General features: G+C 38.4%; 2 protein-coding genes across 9 annotated transcripts in view; one reads left to right on the plus strand and one right to left on the minus strand.

Moving 5' to 3' along the window:
* The window catches only part of clcn2a (chloride channel, voltage-sensitive 2a), a 53,133-nt gene extending 44,605 nt beyond the window's left edge, over nucleotides 1-8,528 (minus strand). For 6 of the 7 annotated variants that reach the window (XM_057333198.1, XM_057333196.1, XM_057333194.1 and 3 more), the window contains exon 1: nucleotides 5,738-5,926. In XM_057333198.1, coding sequence (XP_057189181.1) covers nucleotides 5,738-5,788 — 51 coding nt within the window. In that variant the 5' untranslated portion in view covers nucleotides 5,789-5,926. Of the gene's footprint in view, nucleotides 1-5,737; nucleotides 5,927-8,040 lie in introns of those variants that run through there. The other variant, XM_057333199.1, reaches the window with a different exon arrangement.
* On the plus strand, nucleotides 5,904-21,411 carry thpo (thrombopoietin). Of its 2 annotated transcripts, none has more exons than XM_057333203.1 (5): nucleotides 5,904-6,016; nucleotides 17,543-17,673; nucleotides 18,207-18,293; nucleotides 18,404-18,568; nucleotides 20,956-21,411. In XM_057333203.1, exons 2-5 carry the CDS (start codon nucleotides 17,554-17,556, stop codon nucleotides 21,094-21,096), a joined length of 513 nt encoding a protein of 170 aa, XP_057189186.1. In that variant the 5' UTR covers nucleotides 5,904-6,016; nucleotides 17,543-17,553; the 3' UTR covers nucleotides 21,097-21,411. The 2 variants fall into 2 exon arrangements, with proteins under 2 accessions (XP_057189186.1, XP_057189187.1); XM_057333204.1 differs by having other exon boundaries at nucleotides 20,959-21,411.

The raw sequence follows: 21,411 nt of genomic DNA on the forward strand, positions 1-21,411 counted from the left end.
AGATTGATCAGCACCTTCATCATCCTCCTCTACTCCATCTGCCTTATTTCACACAACCTTTGCGCTCCTTTGACACTCTCTCTGAGCATTTGCACACCTATGGTCACCCTCCGACACCGAAACCCAAAACGCTTAGTCTCACCAGACATCGCTTTTATCACTCTGGCACCCGTCCCTCTTGGACAGCTTGACATATTAGTCTGGCACAATTAAGCTCTCCCACCATTTATTAACAGAGTGACATGTGACCTTAGCAACACAAACTGTCACAATCAGCCACGTGCTACCGCCAATCAAATCACAGAGCCAAAACACGACACTCCCATCGCCTGCGAGTCGCCAACCTCTCCCATAAATCGGGCATAGGACAAGCTGTGAAAAACTAGGTTTACCCAACAGTTGCTGTCTGAACACATAACACTCAACCCGGCCAACACTTTAGAGCACATTCAATCAATACAATAAGCCTCTGAAGTGTTTGCCCTCGCTAGCCTAGCAGTCAAACAGACCTGCAGCATATTGGCCAAGAAAGGCGCAGCAGACACTACAAGACGTTTTATCTGTCATTGAGCCGTTTCTGACCAAAGAGGGGCCGTTTACTTATTTTATCACACAGCTGGTAGAAGGCAGGTCCCCGTTAAAAAAGAAGGTGGATTTGTAAAATATTGGCACACAGCCTTGCGGTGGAAATGCAAAATAAAGCAAGTCAAAACACATGCAGACACACGCACACAAGCCGAAGGAGTGTTTTAGGTGGATATGAGTGGCCTGTGGCAAGGCTCTCTCTGAAGGGCTTTGGAGTGTAAATGGAGTCGTTTACAGCCTCCGCCTCAGAGCCCTGAACCAGCCGTCTGAGAGCATCAGCAGCGCTGTCCTGTGTCGCAAAGGCAGGTGCATCGCTGCGCTGCAGGTTAAATGGGATGTGATGGCCCCCGTAATTAAAGATAGCTTCACATTGTGTGATTTTGTCTGCCCTTTGCCAATGTTGCTTGTCAGATGTGTGATAAGATTCTAATAATAGCTCGGGTCCAGGAACATCTTTCAAAACAGAAACATGATGATTTATAAGACTTTGATTGTGGTTGACACCGCTGAATGGCTGTTTTACAATTCCCATCCCATTTTGATATCCTCATTAAGACGCAAAAATTTAAATGGTGCCACGCAAACAAAAGCTCATGCTAATTTCGCCAATGTTTTGAATGAAAAAAAACTGATGCAAGACGTTCAAAAGCATGGAAATAGTGTCTGGAGTCAGTTGTGTTTGTCAGGCTGTATAATGCTCAAGGTCATTTTGGTACTAAGATCGTAATATAAAAGTAATGCTAGCTAGCAAGATATTCACATGATGAGATAAACTGATCCTCTTTTCCTCTGACACACAGACATATTGATGTTCTTTTGTCGTTGTGGGAACATTTACTACCTCAACTCTGTTAGAGGCATTGATTCACTGCAATGGCAATTAATCAAACACTGACAAATATGTTAGGCTAACCTTGTGTACCAATTCACATATTATTCATCCTTAATAGTATTCAAAATTAGAATTAGCATATCCCAAACTGTAGAATGTTGGAATAAGTATTTTTGAAGTGCCCGGATGCCCTACTATTTCCAAAGGGCTATTTTTCAAAGTGCAGATGTATGAACATGCAATACTGACTTAGTACAATAAAGAAGTGATGCTTCTCCAAATTTATAAATTAAACAATTGAGCAAAAATAACATAAGAAATAATGAATAAAAAAGATGAGATTTGTTGTAAAAAAGTTGTATCTTGATTTTCCCTGTATTTTGGTGTATTTAATTGTTAGCAATCACAATGTAATTGTCATTACTACTACTATGTCCCAGTACTGGCATGTGACCCTGGACGACAGGGTAATAAACAAGCTTTTGATGTATGGCTTGTTAGGATAGGACAATATCTCGTGGAGATACAACCGGTTAAAACTCTGTTATCTGAGGGTGCAAAAAAATCTAAATACGGAGAAAATTGCCTTTGAAGTTGTTAGTCAGAGGCCCTGTAGCAGGCCATTCACTCACAAAAATAAAGTTTTTATATATTTAGGGTAGGAAATTTACAAAATATCTTCATGGAACATGATCTTTACTTAATATCCTAATGATTTTTGGCATAAAAGAAAAATCTTTGACCCATACAATGTACTTTTGGCTTTTTTTTACTAAAAATGTTAACGTGCTACTTAAGACTGGTTTTGTGATCCAGGGTCACATATACTCTTTTCTTACACACTTATACTTTCCCATAACAAAAAAACTGTACTTTAAGTGCGTAAGTATTTTAAAAAATAACTTTCACAATGTGCAAATTGCAAACACGGAAATGTATATTGATGTACATTTGACTTAGTAAAAAGAAAAATGTGTTTGTTGGAACACACCCTTCATATACAGACCAATTTCAAGTTACAACTCCAAAGTGCAGCTCATTGTTTTAGGTTATATGCAGTGATTACAAAGTCGAAACTTCCTTCAAAATCTTTTCATAAACCAAACCTATCTCAGCCCTAGGCTTTGTAATCTAATTTTGCTGGTATTTTGGAGAGGGTGTTATCTTTGTGTGCAAATTCCTTTCCCCTGTTGAAGCATTTTGCATCACATCTCGAGGAGGGAGCTTATCAAGATATTGTACAAGTTTTAACTACTCAAAGTTATACCTGCACCAATATATATAATGTAAAGGAGAGGTGGAGGATGTATTGGATTAGCATTTAACTGAGTCAGAAGATGCACAAAAACCACCTTTGTCAGCAGCCACAGCTTGCCCCGCATACCCAAAACATCCCTTTCAAAAAAGCAATTAAATCATTGATCCCATTACATTAATGACTGCTCTGCAATCCACTGCACCTGGTGTGAGCCACTTTGACACAGAGCCAGAATGAAGAATATTAAAGAAACATGTAATATCTTTACTTGAGGTGTTGTATTAAATTACTAAAGTTTTGGGCCAAATGGCGGTTCAGGTACTTGGATGATGATCATGCGTCTAAAAGCTGATGTGAGATTAAACTGCCTCCTCTAATCCATTTTGCAATCAGGCAGGTATTGGCTCTCATTAGAGCTGTTGCCTGCTTAAGGTTATTCATTGCTTCATTCGAGCAAAAAAGGGGGAGTCATATCACCTTGGTGAATGATGAATAGCACATCCACGTTCATATAAGAGCATATGGAGCTTATCAATGTACATGCGTGTGAAGACTGAATAGATGTTAGTAGCAGCAGCTGTTGGTAGGCTATATGAGAGATTTCCAATCTAACCTCTTTTGCTATGGTTTGTGGGTAAAGCGTGAGGTCATTACCATCTTTCCGCTTTAGTAACTCCTCTGTAAAGATCGTCTAGCGGTGCTAAAAGCGTAATCACATTTTCAACTACAGGCCCCATGCTGAAGATATGTGGGGTGGCTGATGTCACACAGGACTCATGTCCTCTGCATGTCCACAGTCTTTGATCTCATCAGTGGTTAAAATCCCTTTCCCCCACAGTGCTATCCAGGACACTTTTGTGTTCTGCAGAAAAAAGAAAGTCATGTAGATTTGAAATGACAAGAACATGAGTAAGTGATGACAACATTTTCATTTTTGGGTGAACTATCACTTTTAACAAAAATGAAATTAGGCAGAATGTCCAAGCTTTGTTTTTAATGCAGCAAAGGTGGATGGTGATTTACACAGCTAGACAACTGAATAGCACTAGAAAATATCTAAATGTACTGTAGTTACAACCTTATTTAGTTTGCAATGAAAATAAAAACACAATACCAGAATAAGCAACAGTCATTGTATGTGAAGCAGCAGCACAAATAGTACAGGTTCAGAATAATAGTAGTAAAGTAAATGAATACTAATAACTGGAAACCAGTCCTTTAAAGTGATAGTTCACTCAAAAATTACAATTCGTTCATCATTTATTCACCCTCTTGTACGTTTAAACCTGTTTCACTTTCTTTCTTCTGCAGAACACAAAAGAATATATTTTAAATAACACTGGTAACCAAACAACATTATCCCCCCCATTGACTTCCATTGTATGGACACAAGAGTTTAATGCTTAATAATGTCTTTTCTGTCTCTGCCACCACGCTTAACCCTTATTTTACTCAACCCAGAACTCTCAATTTACCACAGTAGTGCTACATTTGTCCATGGAAAATACGCACCTGCTTTCTGCCACTGCGTCATTCCAAACTGACACCTGTCTCTAATCTTTCCTCAGCTGGCATCTGGCAAACCTCAGCTCAAGCTCCAGCATTACATCTGGAAATGCCGGATGGATTTTTTTCTGATGGACTGAATGCTGCTAATGATCAGACAGACAGGGTGATAGCAGTGGTCCATGCATCGGGACACAGAAGAGTGATGTGTGCTAAGACTAGGAGGATAGTGTCCTCAGGCGTGCTATTTTTGCTGAGAGCTTTGGGGGACCACATCACGCAAATCGCTGTGCTGGATTTCTTAAAACTGTTAGTACTGAAATTTGGCTGAATGTGTCCAGACAGACGTGTGTCTGGCTGTGCAGTGAAGCACATTTAATAAGGACGGTTAATGATATAGACATCAAGAGATCCAACCCCTGGTCAAAGAGAAAGGTGTTAAGAGAGGGAATGAAACGTCGAGTCTCCAGCCACCATTTTGTATAGTGGTATATTGATCCACTCACTGATAAGGAAAGTAGGGACAGAAAAAAATGTCCCAGTTTAATTCATCACACACATAGGGGCTCTAGAACACGCAGTCTGGCCCTGCAGGGAGAACGACTGCTCAGAAATAGCCTAAACTCAAAAAAGACAAAATGCAACACATGGATCCGAGTGTGGCCACTTCACGCCTACCTTTGCAAACACATGTGTCATAACAGTGCAAAGAAAAAAATCATATGTATGTGTATTGTGTAGTGGGAGGGGTGGAGTAGGGGAAATGGTGCAGAATGAAGAGAATATATACACCACGCATTTGAATGTGTCCATCTCTCCTTCAAACCACCTCTCTTCATGTCTATATGCATGTAAAGATATCCCCGTTAAGTGCTCCAGGGTACAGCTGTCAATCACGACGTGACAGAAATGTGGGGGAAACTGGTGCATGAGTCAATTTATATTCAGGGAGGATCTACATTTAGTCCACAAGTGGAGAAGCAGGAGGGGTTGGAGGGATAAAGCATGCAGGAAGGGGGGACTTTGATGTGCCACCCTAAACTTGAAATGTTGGTGAACTCATAACTGTAAATGATGCCATTAAAGCCACATTAGTTATGCCTCGAATGTTATTGTGGACTCAACAGACTCACATCACTGCATGTATCAACATACAAATGACTCAATTAGCTGGAAACATCACATAACTTTGTCACAAACACCGAGCAATATACTGTAATGAAATAGCAGCCGTCTGTAATTACATTTCTTTCAAGCGGATCCCATTTTACTCTTGTGGCTTGCAAAGGAGATTTCTCACGATGAAACGCAAACAACATCCTAACCCATAATATAGACTATACATCTCTGCATAAAGAATATGCAATCTATAGCCTATACAATTAGAATAAATTACATTCTTGTGATTTAGCATTGATTTTAGTCTGCTAAAAATACATACTTCCTTGCACCCTAATAAAATCGAATCGGACGGACTCGATCACACTTTTACGCATCTTTGCAGATAAAGCCGCGCGTTTCGCTTTGCAAACCATCAGCATAACGGCGTTACTCACCAGAGTTTGCTGGTACTGAAGCACGCGTTGCTGGGCTCTGTCTCGCGCCATAACCTTTAATTTCAGAAATGTCAAGGCGAACCGTTATCCCCAAACACAACGCGATCACATCAGCATCATTGGGACTCAACGCAACCAGCAGAATGAACAGAGTAACAGGTCCTTCAGCAGAAAGCAGCCCAGCCCTGCCAGCTGTCGAGTGAACTCTCCCTTCTACAGCGCACCGCTGCTGGGCTTTAGGAAAATGCCATAAACGCGCACGAAAATCCGCTTTGTGTGGTAAGACTGGTTAATACACTTCGTTTGTTGACTCGATTGTCAAAATCAATGTATTTTCTATGCCTGTGAGTAATCGCTTTATTTTGTAGTAGGCCTACTGTGATCTCAGGCACTTAAATTGCAGATTACTCATTGCCAATGCCAAGCTTGCATAACTGAGTTTTTTTAACGCAGGTCTATAGGCCTAGTGCTTGACATTACAAACTGAACGCTGACATACATCTGGCATAATTTATTCAATCAAGTGTCCATAGTTTTTTTTAGGTGTAAACCATGTAATTCTTTATCAGCTAGAACATGATAGGGGTTCATACATTTGATTTTGTCTAAACAGATTTAACAATGGGAAACCGGTCAATTTGGCATGTGATGCATTATTTGAAAATGAACCCTGGATACACCTGTTACCCTTTCTGACTATAATGAGAATGGAGCTCATCTGAAGCAATGCCCCAGGAAGTGCCTTTCAAAACCTGTGGAAAGCCAGTGGGCAGCTTATTGAACTGCTCATTAATATTACTCATGGTTACTGTAAAAACTAAATTTAGATGCAGGGACGTGTTGAGGCTACATTCAAGCTCATCCCACAAGCTCCAGCAGCTCAAAGGCTTCACAGGATGAAAGAAAGAATTCATTGGAGAGAGGGAGAAAACCAATAGGTTCTTAAATAGATTTTCTTGCAGAGATAGAAACTCTGGTATGCTGCTCACAGGTTCACTGCCAGCTCTGGGAACAGCAGGGACACAGACTGGGATGAAACATGAATGCATCACTGTGAATTCTGACAGTTTCCTTGCAACACTGCAGTGTTTTTGTGTATATGTGTTTACCCTCTCTCTCTCTTCCATTGCTTGCTTATACAAATACCCAACATGCTGTAAGGGTAATATTTATACTATGATTTTAAAGCAGGTCTGCATTGCTTGTCTAAAATCTACATCATATAAATGTTACGCACAGACTATTTCAAATTTCGAGGCCAGTTTACTAGTAAAATGTAAGAAATATAAAAATGTATTTTAGTAACTATAAACACCAGACTCGGTGATCTTAACAAACTAATAGTCACCTCTTTCATGTTAGTACGCGTGCACAACGTCTACTGTATACGTCACGAACATGATTTATACAGGTGGGCAACACGTTGCGCATTCCTGTGAATGAGGTGTTCCGACGCCCTCAGCGCTATAACACACTGACCCAAATCTTACCCAAAACTTTCTGCAATGTTCTTTTAATGAACTATGGATGCCCGAAAGAGTTCAAAAGAACATCTTGCTCATTGACTGTTTAAATAGTTCTGCTGGGAATTGAGACGTCGAACCGTCGTGGGGAGTAAAAACATTATGTACTCAACTCAATAACACTTCCTCTGTAAACTACTGGACTTTAACACAGCCAGTTTTAGTAATTTAATAAGTGTGTAAATATTTAACATAGCTACACATAAAAACAATTAAACTAGCCTATTTCATTTACCCAATCAAGCAAAGTTTCTTTTAAAGTTAAAACTCTTGTTCAATTATAAACACACAATAAAACGAGACTTTTCTTATATTTTATTTCTGCGATTATAGATGTGTAAATATCGACTTTCGACACCGATGAATGATGATGCAAATGTCAATTACAAATTTTCTTTGCGCTACATTTTTCTGCATCTCTGAAGGACCTTGAAGGGACGTTGACTCGAACTGCATATAGACTATAACTGAATATCCAGTGTTTCTTGACATAGGGCAGGATATCATCTTGTATTGAACTGGTCTGAGAAAATTGTGGCTATCAGCTGCCTCATTAGAAAATCTAGACAAGGGAATCAGGCGAAGGTTCATTCCCTCATACGAATAACACTTTGCCCTTGAGCCCCAACAAGAAAACCAAATGCCCTTTAGATTAAAAAAATGAGAAACAAATCTGATATGAACGTAGTTTGCTGACTTCTTAAGCACTGTAAAGGCACAGTTTATCGTCATCAATATTTGACACCGCAGGTTACTATTTTGTCTTTGGCAGCTACTCACATTTTTCCTCGCCGGTGAAAGCAACAGTCCAAACGTCACCTACGCCGCTCCATTTAATGACGCAAAAATGCAATAAATCCTCACACAATTAAAACAACGAAATGAAAACCCGATTAATGACGTCAGTGTTTCTGGTTACAGTTGATACTCTAGACGATCCAGATACTTTCTCTACAATTGTCCTCGCTGGTGATTTAGTAGTACCCTGTTGCTGATGCCGATGTCGCTCTCTCGTCTCTCGCAACAGAAACTTCACAAAGGCGAATGCTTTCGTTAACACACACTTCACGGTGCTAATGCATCACAAATCGTTCCGGATTAGTGTGCGCTGCACGCGCTGATAGGTAAAGGAGTAATTGAGCCGGCAGAGCTCGGGGCGCGTGCACTAGGAATTGATTCTGTGATGCAATGCGGGTTCCGTTACTGGTTTAGTTATAGCAGGTTGACTCCTCTTCTGTTCCTATTGCCCGTCATTAATACCATGTGATGGCGCATTTGTCTTGATCAGTGCACAGAATGTTAAGTTATGCTGTAGTGTCTATCTATCTATCTATCTATCTATCTATCTATCTATCTATCTATCTATCTATCTATCTATCTATCTATCTATCTATCTATCTATCTATCTATCTATCTATCTATCTATCTATCTATCTATCTATCTATCCATCCATCCATCCATCCATCCATCCATCCATCCATCCATCCATCCATCCATCCATCCATCCATCCATCCATCCATCCATCCATCCATCCATCCATCCATCCATCCAATGAAATCCAATGACTGCATCAATAAATGTGCACATGGTCTTATCATGTTTCAGGTAGCCTATGTTCAGAGCATGTATAGTGATTGCAGTGACTCTAAGGCGTACAGCTAAGCCTTTCCCCATCCTGGTTCTCCACAGCTGCATTGAGAATTAAAGAGGGTGTTGCTATCCTCTGGGACGAGATAATGATTAGGAAAAAACAGTCCTATATATTTACAGTAAAAATAACTATCACCATTCTTAGTGTTCCCATTTGCTGCAGCAGTGAGTGCACAATGATATCTCCATTGTGGATAGGCAATAATTTGCAATGACTTGATACAACAGGTGTTTGTTGTGAATACATATTTGCTACATTTCTCATATATCTAAATATGCTATATTTCACACTGTAGCATTTCTAAGACTGAGTTTGGAGTTGAACTTTATTAAAAAAAAAATAGAACAACACTAAAAGGGATATCTGTCTATTGAAGTACTCAGGATTAGAAAAAGGTCTGCTATGAATTACAGTTTTTTTCAATTGCTAACATCCCTATGACCAATCTGTAGTCACACTTTCAAAACACAATTAGCACAACATCTGTCTGTTGTGACCATACCATTAACACAATTCATGTTGTTTTCACACTCAGTCGATTAACACGTTTCTAAAATGCGTACATTTTCTTTACAAGCTTACACCATACCAAAATTATGGATATTTCATGTCTTTTTTACAAATGCTTAAATACAGTATGACAAAAATGAAGACCTAATGTTCCAAACCCTAGTAAAAAACCTTCTTCTGCAACAACAGCAGTTTACAGTAAAAGACCTCATGAGAATTGTCTAATTAGTGATAATTGAAAAATAGCTGATTCCAATCTCAATCTGAGACATAGCTAGATGTTGAAGTCTTTCCATTAAATGATCATGAGCATCCAAATGCTGAAAATCCAAAATGCTTTTTCCTGTGCATTATTTTCCGTTATTTTGTTAAATTTTTGCTATCTTTGAATCAAAGGGCATGCATTTTTATTACAGCAATTACATATATTGCTAGTAACGCCTTTACTGAAGCAGTCACTTACATTTTTGTACATTCTACTGATGATTCCTTCACTATGTTGTCTTCTGTGAGCTTTTGAAAAGTTTGTGTTTTCATGGAGATATTGGAACGTTTTGGCAGCATGAAAGTCAACTTTTTTTAATTCATATGTTTTTTTGTCGATTTCTCAGTTGAGTGTGTAAGTAAAAAAATCCAACCTTATATCATCTAAAACACCGTATTGAAACTCAAATTACAATATCAGCGAGAGTAATTCACAATAATGATTTTTTATAATTTTGCATCATTTTCTAATACAGTATATCTATCCATATGTATTGATCTATAATAGAAGGATGGTTAGATGAGGATGGCTGGATGATAGATGTGTGGATATCCATCTAATATGTACAAACAATATCCACCTTTAGTTTATTGACAGAAAATTCCCAATGAACCCCACCCCCACCCACTTTTGCTGTAATTGCATGGTAACATTTGCACTTCTGTCACTTTTGCTGTAATTGTATGGTAACGGTAGGTTCTAGAAACAAACTTTAAGTGTTCATTGGTAGTAGAGATGTGTATGTTGTTTGTGTAAATATAATTAATTAAGCTCAAATATTTTTTGAGTGATTGAGCTAAAACCAAAAACCGTTACATTGTGGCCCGCTCTCCCCTATCTAAAATTAATCCACACAGAGTACTTGTGATACAGAAACGAAAAAACCAAGACTATTTTACAGCTCAATAGAAAACAATGTGTTTACAGCTGATTGAATTATAAAAAAAAGACTTTCATATTGTATGTTCTATACAGGTCGAACTGAAACATGACAAGTAATGCAGTTTTTGTAATGTCATTATTTGTTAGCATTTTGACAGTCTATGCGCTATGATTGACCATCCCAGGCTCATTGTAAATATACCTCTGCCTACATTTCTGCACAACGTGAAATATGTAGCTCCAGGTACAAATCGCTGCTGCATCTTTCGAGTGGAATGTCCACAGGCGCGTTTTTTCTCCATTCTAATGTGTTTTATTAAAAGTTACGAAGCAGACACATGCACAAATTAAAAAGGTTAGGGTACCTAACCCCACTCCACCCCAATCCTAAACCTACCCACTTCCCAACCATATAAAACACGGAACAAGCAAATACAAGTCAGCCACGGATATTTATTGCAAACACTGACCAAAAACAGTATAAAAACAGGTCACATTACATTCAGAATCTTCTAGAACCATACGATATCATTGTGTGATGAGCACATAAGGTTTTAATTACCGATGATCGTGCTCCAGAGGATAGCTTGTGACGCAGTTGGAGCGGGACTGCCAATAGCGGCTGCATATATGAAAAAAAACCACCTAACCCTAAAAAATTCTAACAAAAGGTTTCTCAGCTGTTTTTGTAGTATTAGGTGTCCTTAATAACATACTAAAAGTTTACCAAAGTTTGACCACTAGAAATGTATAATTTTCAAGATGGCGTCCAAGATGGGCAGGAAGCCCTTAAAATATCCTAACTCCTTCATTATTTGACCTAGCCAAGTAATCTTGGTGTGTAACCCTATGTTGTCTGGGTCTATGAATCCATTGGACTTGTCTAAATTGCACTGACATGATTACAAACTTATGGAATACATGATGTTGTGAGATTACTGTAAGGTTTTATCTTTGTTTGGGGTGAACCAGAGATGTAAACGATTTAGCCTATGTCATGTAACTCCTACTCAGTACGTGTTTTTGGACACATTTTTTGCTTAAACCCAGACTTGACATTCAATTGTAAAGTTATTGCACCCAAAAGTAACTTAAATTGGAGTTGTATAACTTTGAGCATAAACAACTTTGAATTAGCCCGAACAGAGGCCTGTGTATGAACCCTCTAAAATGGTCACTCATTTAAATTTGAATAAGGTAATACATATGTAATGCATCCTCTATAGATGTTGTTAGTATAAAGGTGGCATTATACTAAACCCAACAAAATTAAATTCACAATTTTCAGCAATTCAGAAGATGGTGGAAGAGAATGCTGACATTTGATATTGCTTGCCTCATTGAAATGTTTTTGGCAGCACAGTGTATACCATTTTGCTCAAACAAAATTCATCCTTGACTACTTAAACCTCCCACCCCCCCACCCAGATTTCTAACACATGAAAAAGGCCAACAATGTAAGTGTGTTAAGAGAGGATGACACTGTTGAATTAGCTTGAGGAAAAAGTACACTCCAAATGCAATTTTGACCATGAGTCATGTTGTTGTAAACCAAGAAGCTTGCCCTATTTGCTGTAAAAACGTAAGAGATGGCTCTGATGTGGTTGAGGTTCATCAGAATAGGGAGCTCATGGAATAAACAATATAAGTGTACAAAGAGGCGATGACGTACACAACCAGGTGATTGAGACATCTGTCCACCAGCAAATGTCCGAAAAGCTCTTTCCACTGACTTTCCAGTCATCATGTGCTGGACGGCATTTGATCCATAGACAACTTCCATAATGTTCCTGAGTCCTGTTCCTTCCATCAGTGTGCCTATTGCACCAAATAGGTTCATAAAAGTATGAAAACCTCCAAGCATTAAGACTATGCTTTTAATGGGACTACTCTGTGATGACACGCAAATTCGTGAAGCGTTCCTCATTTCTAAATCTAAAAATCTAAATAAAAAAAATGATGCGTGGACCAAGGTGTGAAGGGGCAGTTGTGGCCTAATGGTTAGAGAGTTGGACTCGTGACCAGAAGGTTGCCGGTTCGATTCCCAGGGCCGGCGGGTAACAACTGAGGTGCCCTTGAGCAAGGCACCTTACCCCTACTTGCTCCCCGGGCGCTGCAGTGATAGCTGCCCACTGCTCCGGGGGTACGTGTGTTCACTACTCTCTGGATGGGTTAAATGCAGAGGTCACATTTCGTTGCCTTGTACATGTGCAATGACAATAAATTGAATCTAAATCTAAAAAAAAAAAAAAAAAAAAAATCTGTGGTGCATCCATGATCATCTCTGCTGCTCATCATTATGCACCATCTGGTGGACAGATGCACAACTGCCTGCCGACACCAACGGTGCAGGTGCAGGCATATGGACTACCATGCATGCCTGCTTGTGGACCATGTCAAGTTGGGAATTGTGAGAATCTACTATAATCAACCTCTATGGGAGAAGAGTGTGACGACTAATGGTAAATCTATGAAGTCACAGTTCAAAAAGTATAAAAAAATAAACCAGAATAAGAGGAAACAACTGAAGAAAATATAAAAAGTTATATATAAATAAGAATAGTATTAAAAATATATTAAAACACAAAAGGCAAAAAAGCATTATTAAAAAATATATGAAAAAATAAAACAAAAAAAATAAAAGGGTTTAGCGAACTGAGCCTTCACATGGCAGCCCGGTTTGACAAATTTTACAGTACCACAGTCTAGATGAATTTATATTTACTGGAATCAAAAGAATGGTTATGAACCACAGAAATCACCAACACTAGGCAAAACGATATGAGAAAGGAGAAATATGCAATTACTTAAGGGAAATTGTACTTATTTTTTGCATAAATATGCTTGTAACCAATTGCTTTAATATATAGTTGTACTTGTAATCACTTATCTATCATGCAAATATGCCAATGAGAATATTACATGGCCAAAACATGTATCAGGCACCAGTATTCCTGGTCTAGGAGGAATATAAAGGAGTAATGGTAATTTTAAGGCCCTGACGGCCATGGGGCCTTTCTTTCAAACTTTGGTAAACTTTTAGTATGTTTTTAAGTACATCTGATACTACTGTAAACCACTGAGAAACCTTTTGTTAGAATTTTTTGGGGGTCAAGTCATATTTGCAGCTGACTAATAGGCTTGTTCGACTTGATGCGGCGCCGAAGATCCGACAGGCGGATGACATCAAAGTACCGCGAGAGCGATTCGAAAGCAAACTTTTTGTCGATTTTTGAATCGCTCTCGCGGTACTTTGATGTCATCCGCTGGTCGGATCTTCGGCGCCGCATCAAGTCGAACAAGCCTATTGCCATTTCAAAATCGAAGTTGGCGTAACTCCACCGTTACGCCGGCAATTTTTGAGATCTGTCACTGTGCGCAGCTGGTCCGGATCGGAGTTTTAAGGCGGACGGAGAAGGAGATCGCTCCATGATTTAATTCTTCAGCCTCGGAACGCTTGGAATTATTGCACTTTTTTAATAAACAGCATCTGTACAAAATACTAATGCATTTTGATAATTTATTCATTTATTGGAGCTATGCTTAAGTAAACAACAAGTTCTTGATTTACCTCAGCCAAACACATTTAATCCTTACAGTAATGACATCAGACGTTTATCCGCCACGGGATATAACATCAATAATATTCAGTATCGTCTGCTTTGTAACCTTGAATGTACCTGCATCTACACGGAGAAAAACCCTTGCGCCACTAGTGGACATTCCACCCGAAAGATGCAGCGATTTGTACCTGGAGCTACGTATTTCGGGTTATGCAGAAATGTAGGAGGTACATATTTGCAATGAGCCTGCGTTGGTTTCTGTTGGATAGAAAATCAGGTTTTTGAATCAGGTTTGCTGTGTTTTGATAGAGTTAGCATATGTTTACTCAACCTTTACTTATTCGGTTCCCCTTTGGTGGAATGAACTACCATCCTCCATCCTGCAGCATCCTTCACAAGTTTAAAAAAACAGCTCAAAACACACCCGTTCCGCATTTATTTGACTAACCAATAACTGTATGTCTACTGTCTGTCAAAAAAAGTTCATTCTCTCCTTTGCTTACTCCAGCCTTGTAAACTAACGGTTCTGTTTAGCGTGTTGACAAAATGTTTATTATGCTCTCCTACTTGTAAGTCGCTTTGGATAAAAGCGTCTGCCAAATGAATAAATGTAGCCAAAATGTTGAAAAAGGCATTCAGCAGTTAGAGTTTGTATTTATTTAACAAAATGTGGTTTTGGCAAGAAAATTAACTATTAAGCTGTGTAACGTAGGTGTGTTACTGTGTTAAGAGTTTAGAAAAAGTACTTTAAGTATTGGTAAACGCTTGTTAGCAATTGAAAAAAAACTATTCTCAGAAATGAATGAGACTGCCTGCTTGCATCACCACCCTGCTGGTGTCTCTGTCCCTGTGCAAGTGATCATAAATGTTATTTTGTTATAGTATGTTCTACACGTCTGATAAAAGAGATGACTCATAAATAAACATACATGTCCTTGTATAAACATCGCTTCAATTGGTAATTTTACTACCCATACAATCCATAAACGTAGTAAGATTATCAGCAGACCCATAGGTAAATACAACATGGGGACATCAAATATGTATTTTTTATTTTATTAATTTTTTTTGGTATTTAGTTTTAAAATATAAAAATGTAAAATACATATGATATACACTCACCTAAAGGATTATTAGGAACACCTGTTCAATTTCTCATTAATGCAATTATCTAATCAACCAATCACATGGCAGTTGCTTCAATGCATTTAGGGGTGTGGTCCTGGTCAAGACAATCTCCTGAACTCCAAACTGAATGTCAGAATGGGAAAGAAAGGTGATTTAAGCAATTTTGAGCGTGGCATGGTTGTTGGTGCCAGACGGGCCGGTCTGAGTATTTCACAATCTGCTCAGTTACTGGGATTTTCACGCACAACCATTTCTAGGGTTTACAAAGAATGGTGTGAAAAGGGAAAAACATCCAGTATGCGGCAGTCCTGTGGGCGAAAATGCCTTGTTGATGCTAGAGGTCAGAGGAGAATGGGCCGACTGATTCAAGCTGATAGAAGAGCAACTTTGACTGAAATAACCACTCGTTACAACCGAGGTATGCAGCAAAGCATTTGTGAAGCCACAACACGCACAACCTTGAGGCAGATGGGCTACAACAGCAGAAGACCCCACCGGGTACCACTCATCTCCACTACAAATAGGAAAAAGAGGCTACAATTTGCACGAGCTCACCAAAATTGGACAGTTGAAGACTGGAAAAATGTTGCCTGGTCTGATGAGTCTCGATTTCTGTTGAGACATTCAAATGGTAGAGTCAGAATTTGGCGTAAACAGAATGAGAACATGGATCCATCATGCCTTGTTACCACTGTGCAGGCTGGTGGTGGTGGTGTAATGGTGTGGGGGATGTTTTCTTGGCACACTTTAGGCCCCTTAGTGCCAATTGGGCATCGTTTAAATGCCACGGCCTACCTGAGCATTGTTTCTGACCATGTCCATCCCTTTATGACCACCATGTACCCATCCTCTAATGGCTACTTCCAGCAGGATAATGCACCATGTCACAAAGCTCGAATCATTTCAAATTGGTTTCTTGAACATGACAATGAGTTCACTGTACTAGAATGGCCCCCACAGTCACCAGATCTCAACCCGATAGAACATCTTTGGGATGTGGTGGAACGGGAGCTTCGTGCCCTGGATGTGCATCCCACAAATCTCCATCAACTGCAAGATGCTATCCTATCAATATGGGCCAACATTTCTAAAGAATGCTTTCAGCACCTTGTTGAATCAATGCCACGTAGAATTAAGGCAGTTCTGAAGGCGAAAGGGGGTCAAACACCGTATTAGTATGGTGTTCCTAATAATCCTTTAGGTGAGTGTATGTGTACAATGTATATATAGGCCTTTTACAGCAAAAACGTCAGTAGTGAAGGAAGACATGGAGAGGCATGCTGGCAGAAAACAGAAGATTGATCGAACAATAAAACATTAACCAGGCCTATGTGTGGCCTCTTTTTGTTTGTTCAGCTTAACTAAACATATTATTAAAATGAGTGTCTTACTCTTTAAATGTTCATTTAACAAAAAAGTGCATCAGTACAGCATAGACTAGGAAAAAAAGGATTTGCAACCCTAATTTTTATGTTGGCTTGAGTAGTGAAGCGAATCAAAGGAAAGTCGTGGCTTGTTCAGAGACGAGATAAAAAGCGTCCAGCCGGGAAAGGAACAGTAGAAAAAAAGAGAGTGTGGCCAATGCACAGTTTAGGACTAGTAGTGGAGAGGCACACATCTGCATGGAGGTTTTTGCGTTACGTCTTCAACAGAAGACGCTCTCCAATGGGAAGTAACGAGAGCAAAGATTTCATGGTGTAACTGGGCATGGATTTAAGTAGTGAGTATGACTGACATCGTTGTGGAAAACTCACAACTGCTGAGTTGTAAACATTTCTGGTTCTTTTTCTCTCTTTTCATATATTTACATAATTTTCGAGGTAATTTGCTAATATTGCTAATTTGAGTTTTGGAAAACGATTTCTAACTTTAATAACATAACTAACAAATTAGCATTACATGTACATTCTGTCATCATAATAGTAAAAACCTAAATCTGTTAATTCATTGGACAAAACTTTGATAAAGCCCCATTTGTTAACATTAACTAAATTTGTAAACACTAACAGCATTTATTAATTTCAGTAAATGGTCATTTTAACATGTTATACAAATGTATTTTCAATCAAATGTTGTATCTGTTACCATATGTAATGATAAATGAGCTTACATGAATAAATGAGCAATTGTATTTGTATTAACTAACATTAATAAAGATGAAAAAATAATGTACAAATGTATTGTTTAGCTAATGCATTAACTGATAAAGAACCTTATTGGACACTGTTACAATTCATTACTGTGGTCCACATGCTTTCCCATTCTGTTTGTTGTTTCACAGGAGTGCTTGTAATGGTGTTGAGCATAGTTGCCTCTGAACTGTCTCATGTTTGCACTAAACCGTTGGACTTTGTGTGCAATAGCGAAGCCAGAGCAGTGATGAACAAGGTGAAAGACTTGGAAGATGAAATGGTAAGACCTGGGCAACTCTTTCAGGTGTCTCAAACAACTATGTGTGCCTCTTTCTGTACACCATTTGCAACTCATAAGAGATACACTGTTAGCCGATATATTTTTATTTAGGTGTAGATAAATATTCATTTTTAGAGCTGGCTTGGGCTATTTTTGTAATCCAAATGACATTCTGTGCCAAAATCAAACCATTAGGCTAAACATATCTTGTGATCAATCAATGAATCATGCTGTGGTCAACTCTCAACAATCAACTGAATCTTTTCAGTCGCTAGGTTTATCAGTATGTTTGTTTATGTTCATAGCTTTTAGCCCTGCCTCATTAAGATGAATTAATGCTACACTCCGCTTGATGAATATCTGACATGTGTCATTCTGCCTATTTGCTTGATGCTCGGCTGTCATTGCCTTTCTGAGGGCCATATATATATATATATTGTTGAATCTTTATTTATTTCACAGTACATCTGCATCTCTGCTTTTCTAACCACAATCTAGATGTTTGATGTGCTGTATTTTTTCTTCCTTCACAGGTAGACTGCAGCGCTGTAGCGTCTCTACCCTCTCCTATTCAATTACCATGCATCAGGATTCACAAAGCAACCTGGGAGAAAAAATCTGTGAGTTGTTCAATCCAGCCCACTCCCACACACCCCCTTCATTAGAGCACCCACCCACACTGTGCTCTCGGGTACACGCTCTCTGAGACACCCGTGTATTTGCGTTCCAGGTGCATGAGCGGAGGGCTGAGATCCTGCTGTCTTTGGGGACTCTAGCGCAGGATGTACGGACTGCCAGGACACTTAGCCAACCTGGCTGTGGGCTTACTCTGCTGGAGCGCTTGGAACGCAATATCAACAACTACCTGCATGTAGTGAAACTTCTTCACGGGGAGGTGAGGATGATCACTTCAGATATTGGCAAAAAGTCATTTTGCAGGCCCTTGTGTTATGGAGGAACTTGCTGACACGGTGAGATGTTGAGAGATTAGTCCAATAAGAGCTTTTAGATAAATATCTAAGAATGAAGGTGTAAGATTCACCAGAGGCCTCAATACACCCTACTCTAAATTTTGAAATACCGTATACACATCCTTTTGTTTTGTTATTTTTTGTATTAGTTTTTTACAATTGCTATGACAATTTTCCCAGTACTTTTAACAATTTTCCTAAACTCTTAACACAGTTATCACACCATCTGGCTGTGTAGGCTATACAATTAACACATTTATTGTTGCTTTGACACAAAATCCATACATGTAACACAAATTCAAAATGCTTTAACTTCTTTAACACACAAACTCAACCAAGACCAAAACAAAATATTTTTACTCCCAAATTTACAAATGCTTTCACACTGTTGGTCAGAACAGATAACATCACATTCTAAACCCAACTTATAGGCTAAAGTCAAAGTGAATAGCTGTTCATATTGTGAATTACAACACAAATATATCATCTGTATTTTATTCCAAATTGAAGTTATGCAAATATATAAATCACAGCCGTAGTCTATATTTACGCCTTCTGTCATAAACATGTAAAGTTAGGGACAGAACATTACCGTAAAATGAACCTTTTGTGAGGGATCCCCTTCCTAAAATACATATCCATCTATCATTTTTTAGATGTAAAGAAACATTTACATTTTATTAGATAAACAGTAAATGTGCTACAACATATTTTTTCCAAACTTACAAATAGTTGGATACACTTGTTGGAGGTATATAACCCCCGAAGAGATATTTCCAATTCAAATGCATTTGTACTGTCATAACTTAATAATAAATAATATTCACTAGAAATATACAAATATAATCAATTCTGAAAACAATGCATGTAGCAAAAAAGTACCTAATCCCCAGACCCCAGTTTGAAAACCACAGGCTATCATACAGAGAGGCTCGTTCAGACAGATCTCAGCTGGGACTCAGTGGCATTTATTGTCAAGATTTTCAGAGAAGCACTGGCTACTATCAGAACATATTTTCAACCATGTGACTGTTGTAAGTTTTTATATACTGTTTTTATTAATCTTACATCTCTGGATATATGTATTGTGATGTTCTATGTGGTGTATATGTAATATTGTATGTTATTTTATTCGTTTACCTGCCCAGGGACAGCAGATGTAAATTAGCTATTAGCTAACTCTAGTGCAATTACTTTTAATTGTGCATTGTCCCTGTAAAAATAAACAATAAAGAAACCAACAGGTAGGATATTGTATAAGGGCAGACCTGACACATATAAAATAATGCAGTTTCTGTAATTCCATCTGATGTTTATGTTTTTTATGACATTGTGATATGATTGACTAAATGTTCCTGTTTAGTAGAGAACATGTTAGTGTTTTGGTGATACACAGTGTATTGTGTTAGTGTAGTTTTGTATTTTTTAAATGAGTGTTGGAGTTTAGTTTATAATTTTGAGCATGAAATTAACAGTTATGCCAATTCAATGTTTTAGGTGTGTTGCTGTGTTCAGAGTTTAGGAAAATTGTAAGGAGAATTGAAAAAATTGTCATAGCAATTGTAAAAAACTGTAATTTATACAGATAATACAGATAATTTACATAATATTTGAATCACATGGAAATATTTTGTAACTTTAAATATTAAAAAAAGATCACACAAATGTTACAATTCAAATATTAACAGATGATTTTGAAACTAATAACTTAACATATAGTGAAGCATTAATAGTCTGGAATTAAAATGTGAGATATCATATATTTACTTGATGAATTGGTAAAAAATATATAAAATAACTAAAAACAGAATGGATTTTTTTTGTTTGGTTTACTCATATTGAAATGTGATTGAGGGACCACATGCTACAAGAAATATCCTGCCTTCCCGGAATCTTTGTTGATTTGTTACGTCATCTTGGTGGCTTTGACTCCAGGTGACCTTTGCCTTCCTCCCACAGGAAAGACAGGGAGATAGACACGTACTTGACCAGTGAGAATGATGGGAACATGCTCTCTGAAGTGCTTTACAGCCATGATAAAATATACATACAGCAACTCTTAGAAACAGAAACATGCTGTGGAGTCAAGGCAACACTGTCATATTTCCTTTTTTCTCATTTTTACAACCTACTTCAGGTCAGAATCAGTGTGTTTTTTCCAAAAAAATCAACAATGACCCAGTATACTAATGTTTCAAATTATCTCATTCATTTCTCTCTCACAGAAAAAGTCCTTGTTCGTTCTTTTTTTTCAACACACTATGATTATTTTTAGCCTGAACACCAACTTCCCTATATGTGTTTGGTCCAGCAGGGGGAGCTAGCAGAGCCCCAGGCAAAGAGCTGTCTGGGTCGGGACTCTAAGGATTTGGGACTGGTGTTGAAGCACTTTGGACGGCTGCTCAAAGGCAAGCTGGAATGGCTCATCGTGGAGATGGCGAAGGGGTGCTAGACTGAAAAACTGACTTCTAATCTTGGCCTTTCTTCAACCTTGTATAATGGGACCAGACAGGCCCAATCAATTTTAACAATGGTTTACCTACAGAGAAAATGGAGGGCCATGCACTTTGCAGTAGTAGACCACCAACTGTTTTACAAGAAGAAAAGTACATGACTGTAAATGGCAAGACTGCGCCATCTACTGGATCATAGATTAACTCAAAGCACTGACACACCTGTTGAGGTGCACTTACTGAACTGTTGAAAACGTTTAAGTTGTTGTTGAATCCTAAATGTCATTTTATATTGCAGATAATATTTATTTATC

This window comes from Triplophysa rosa, linkage group LG5, assembly GCF_024868665.1.
Source record: "Triplophysa rosa linkage group LG5, Trosa_1v2, whole genome shotgun sequence".
NCBI lineage: Eukaryota > Metazoa > Chordata > Actinopteri > Cypriniformes > Nemacheilidae > Triplophysa > Triplophysa rosa.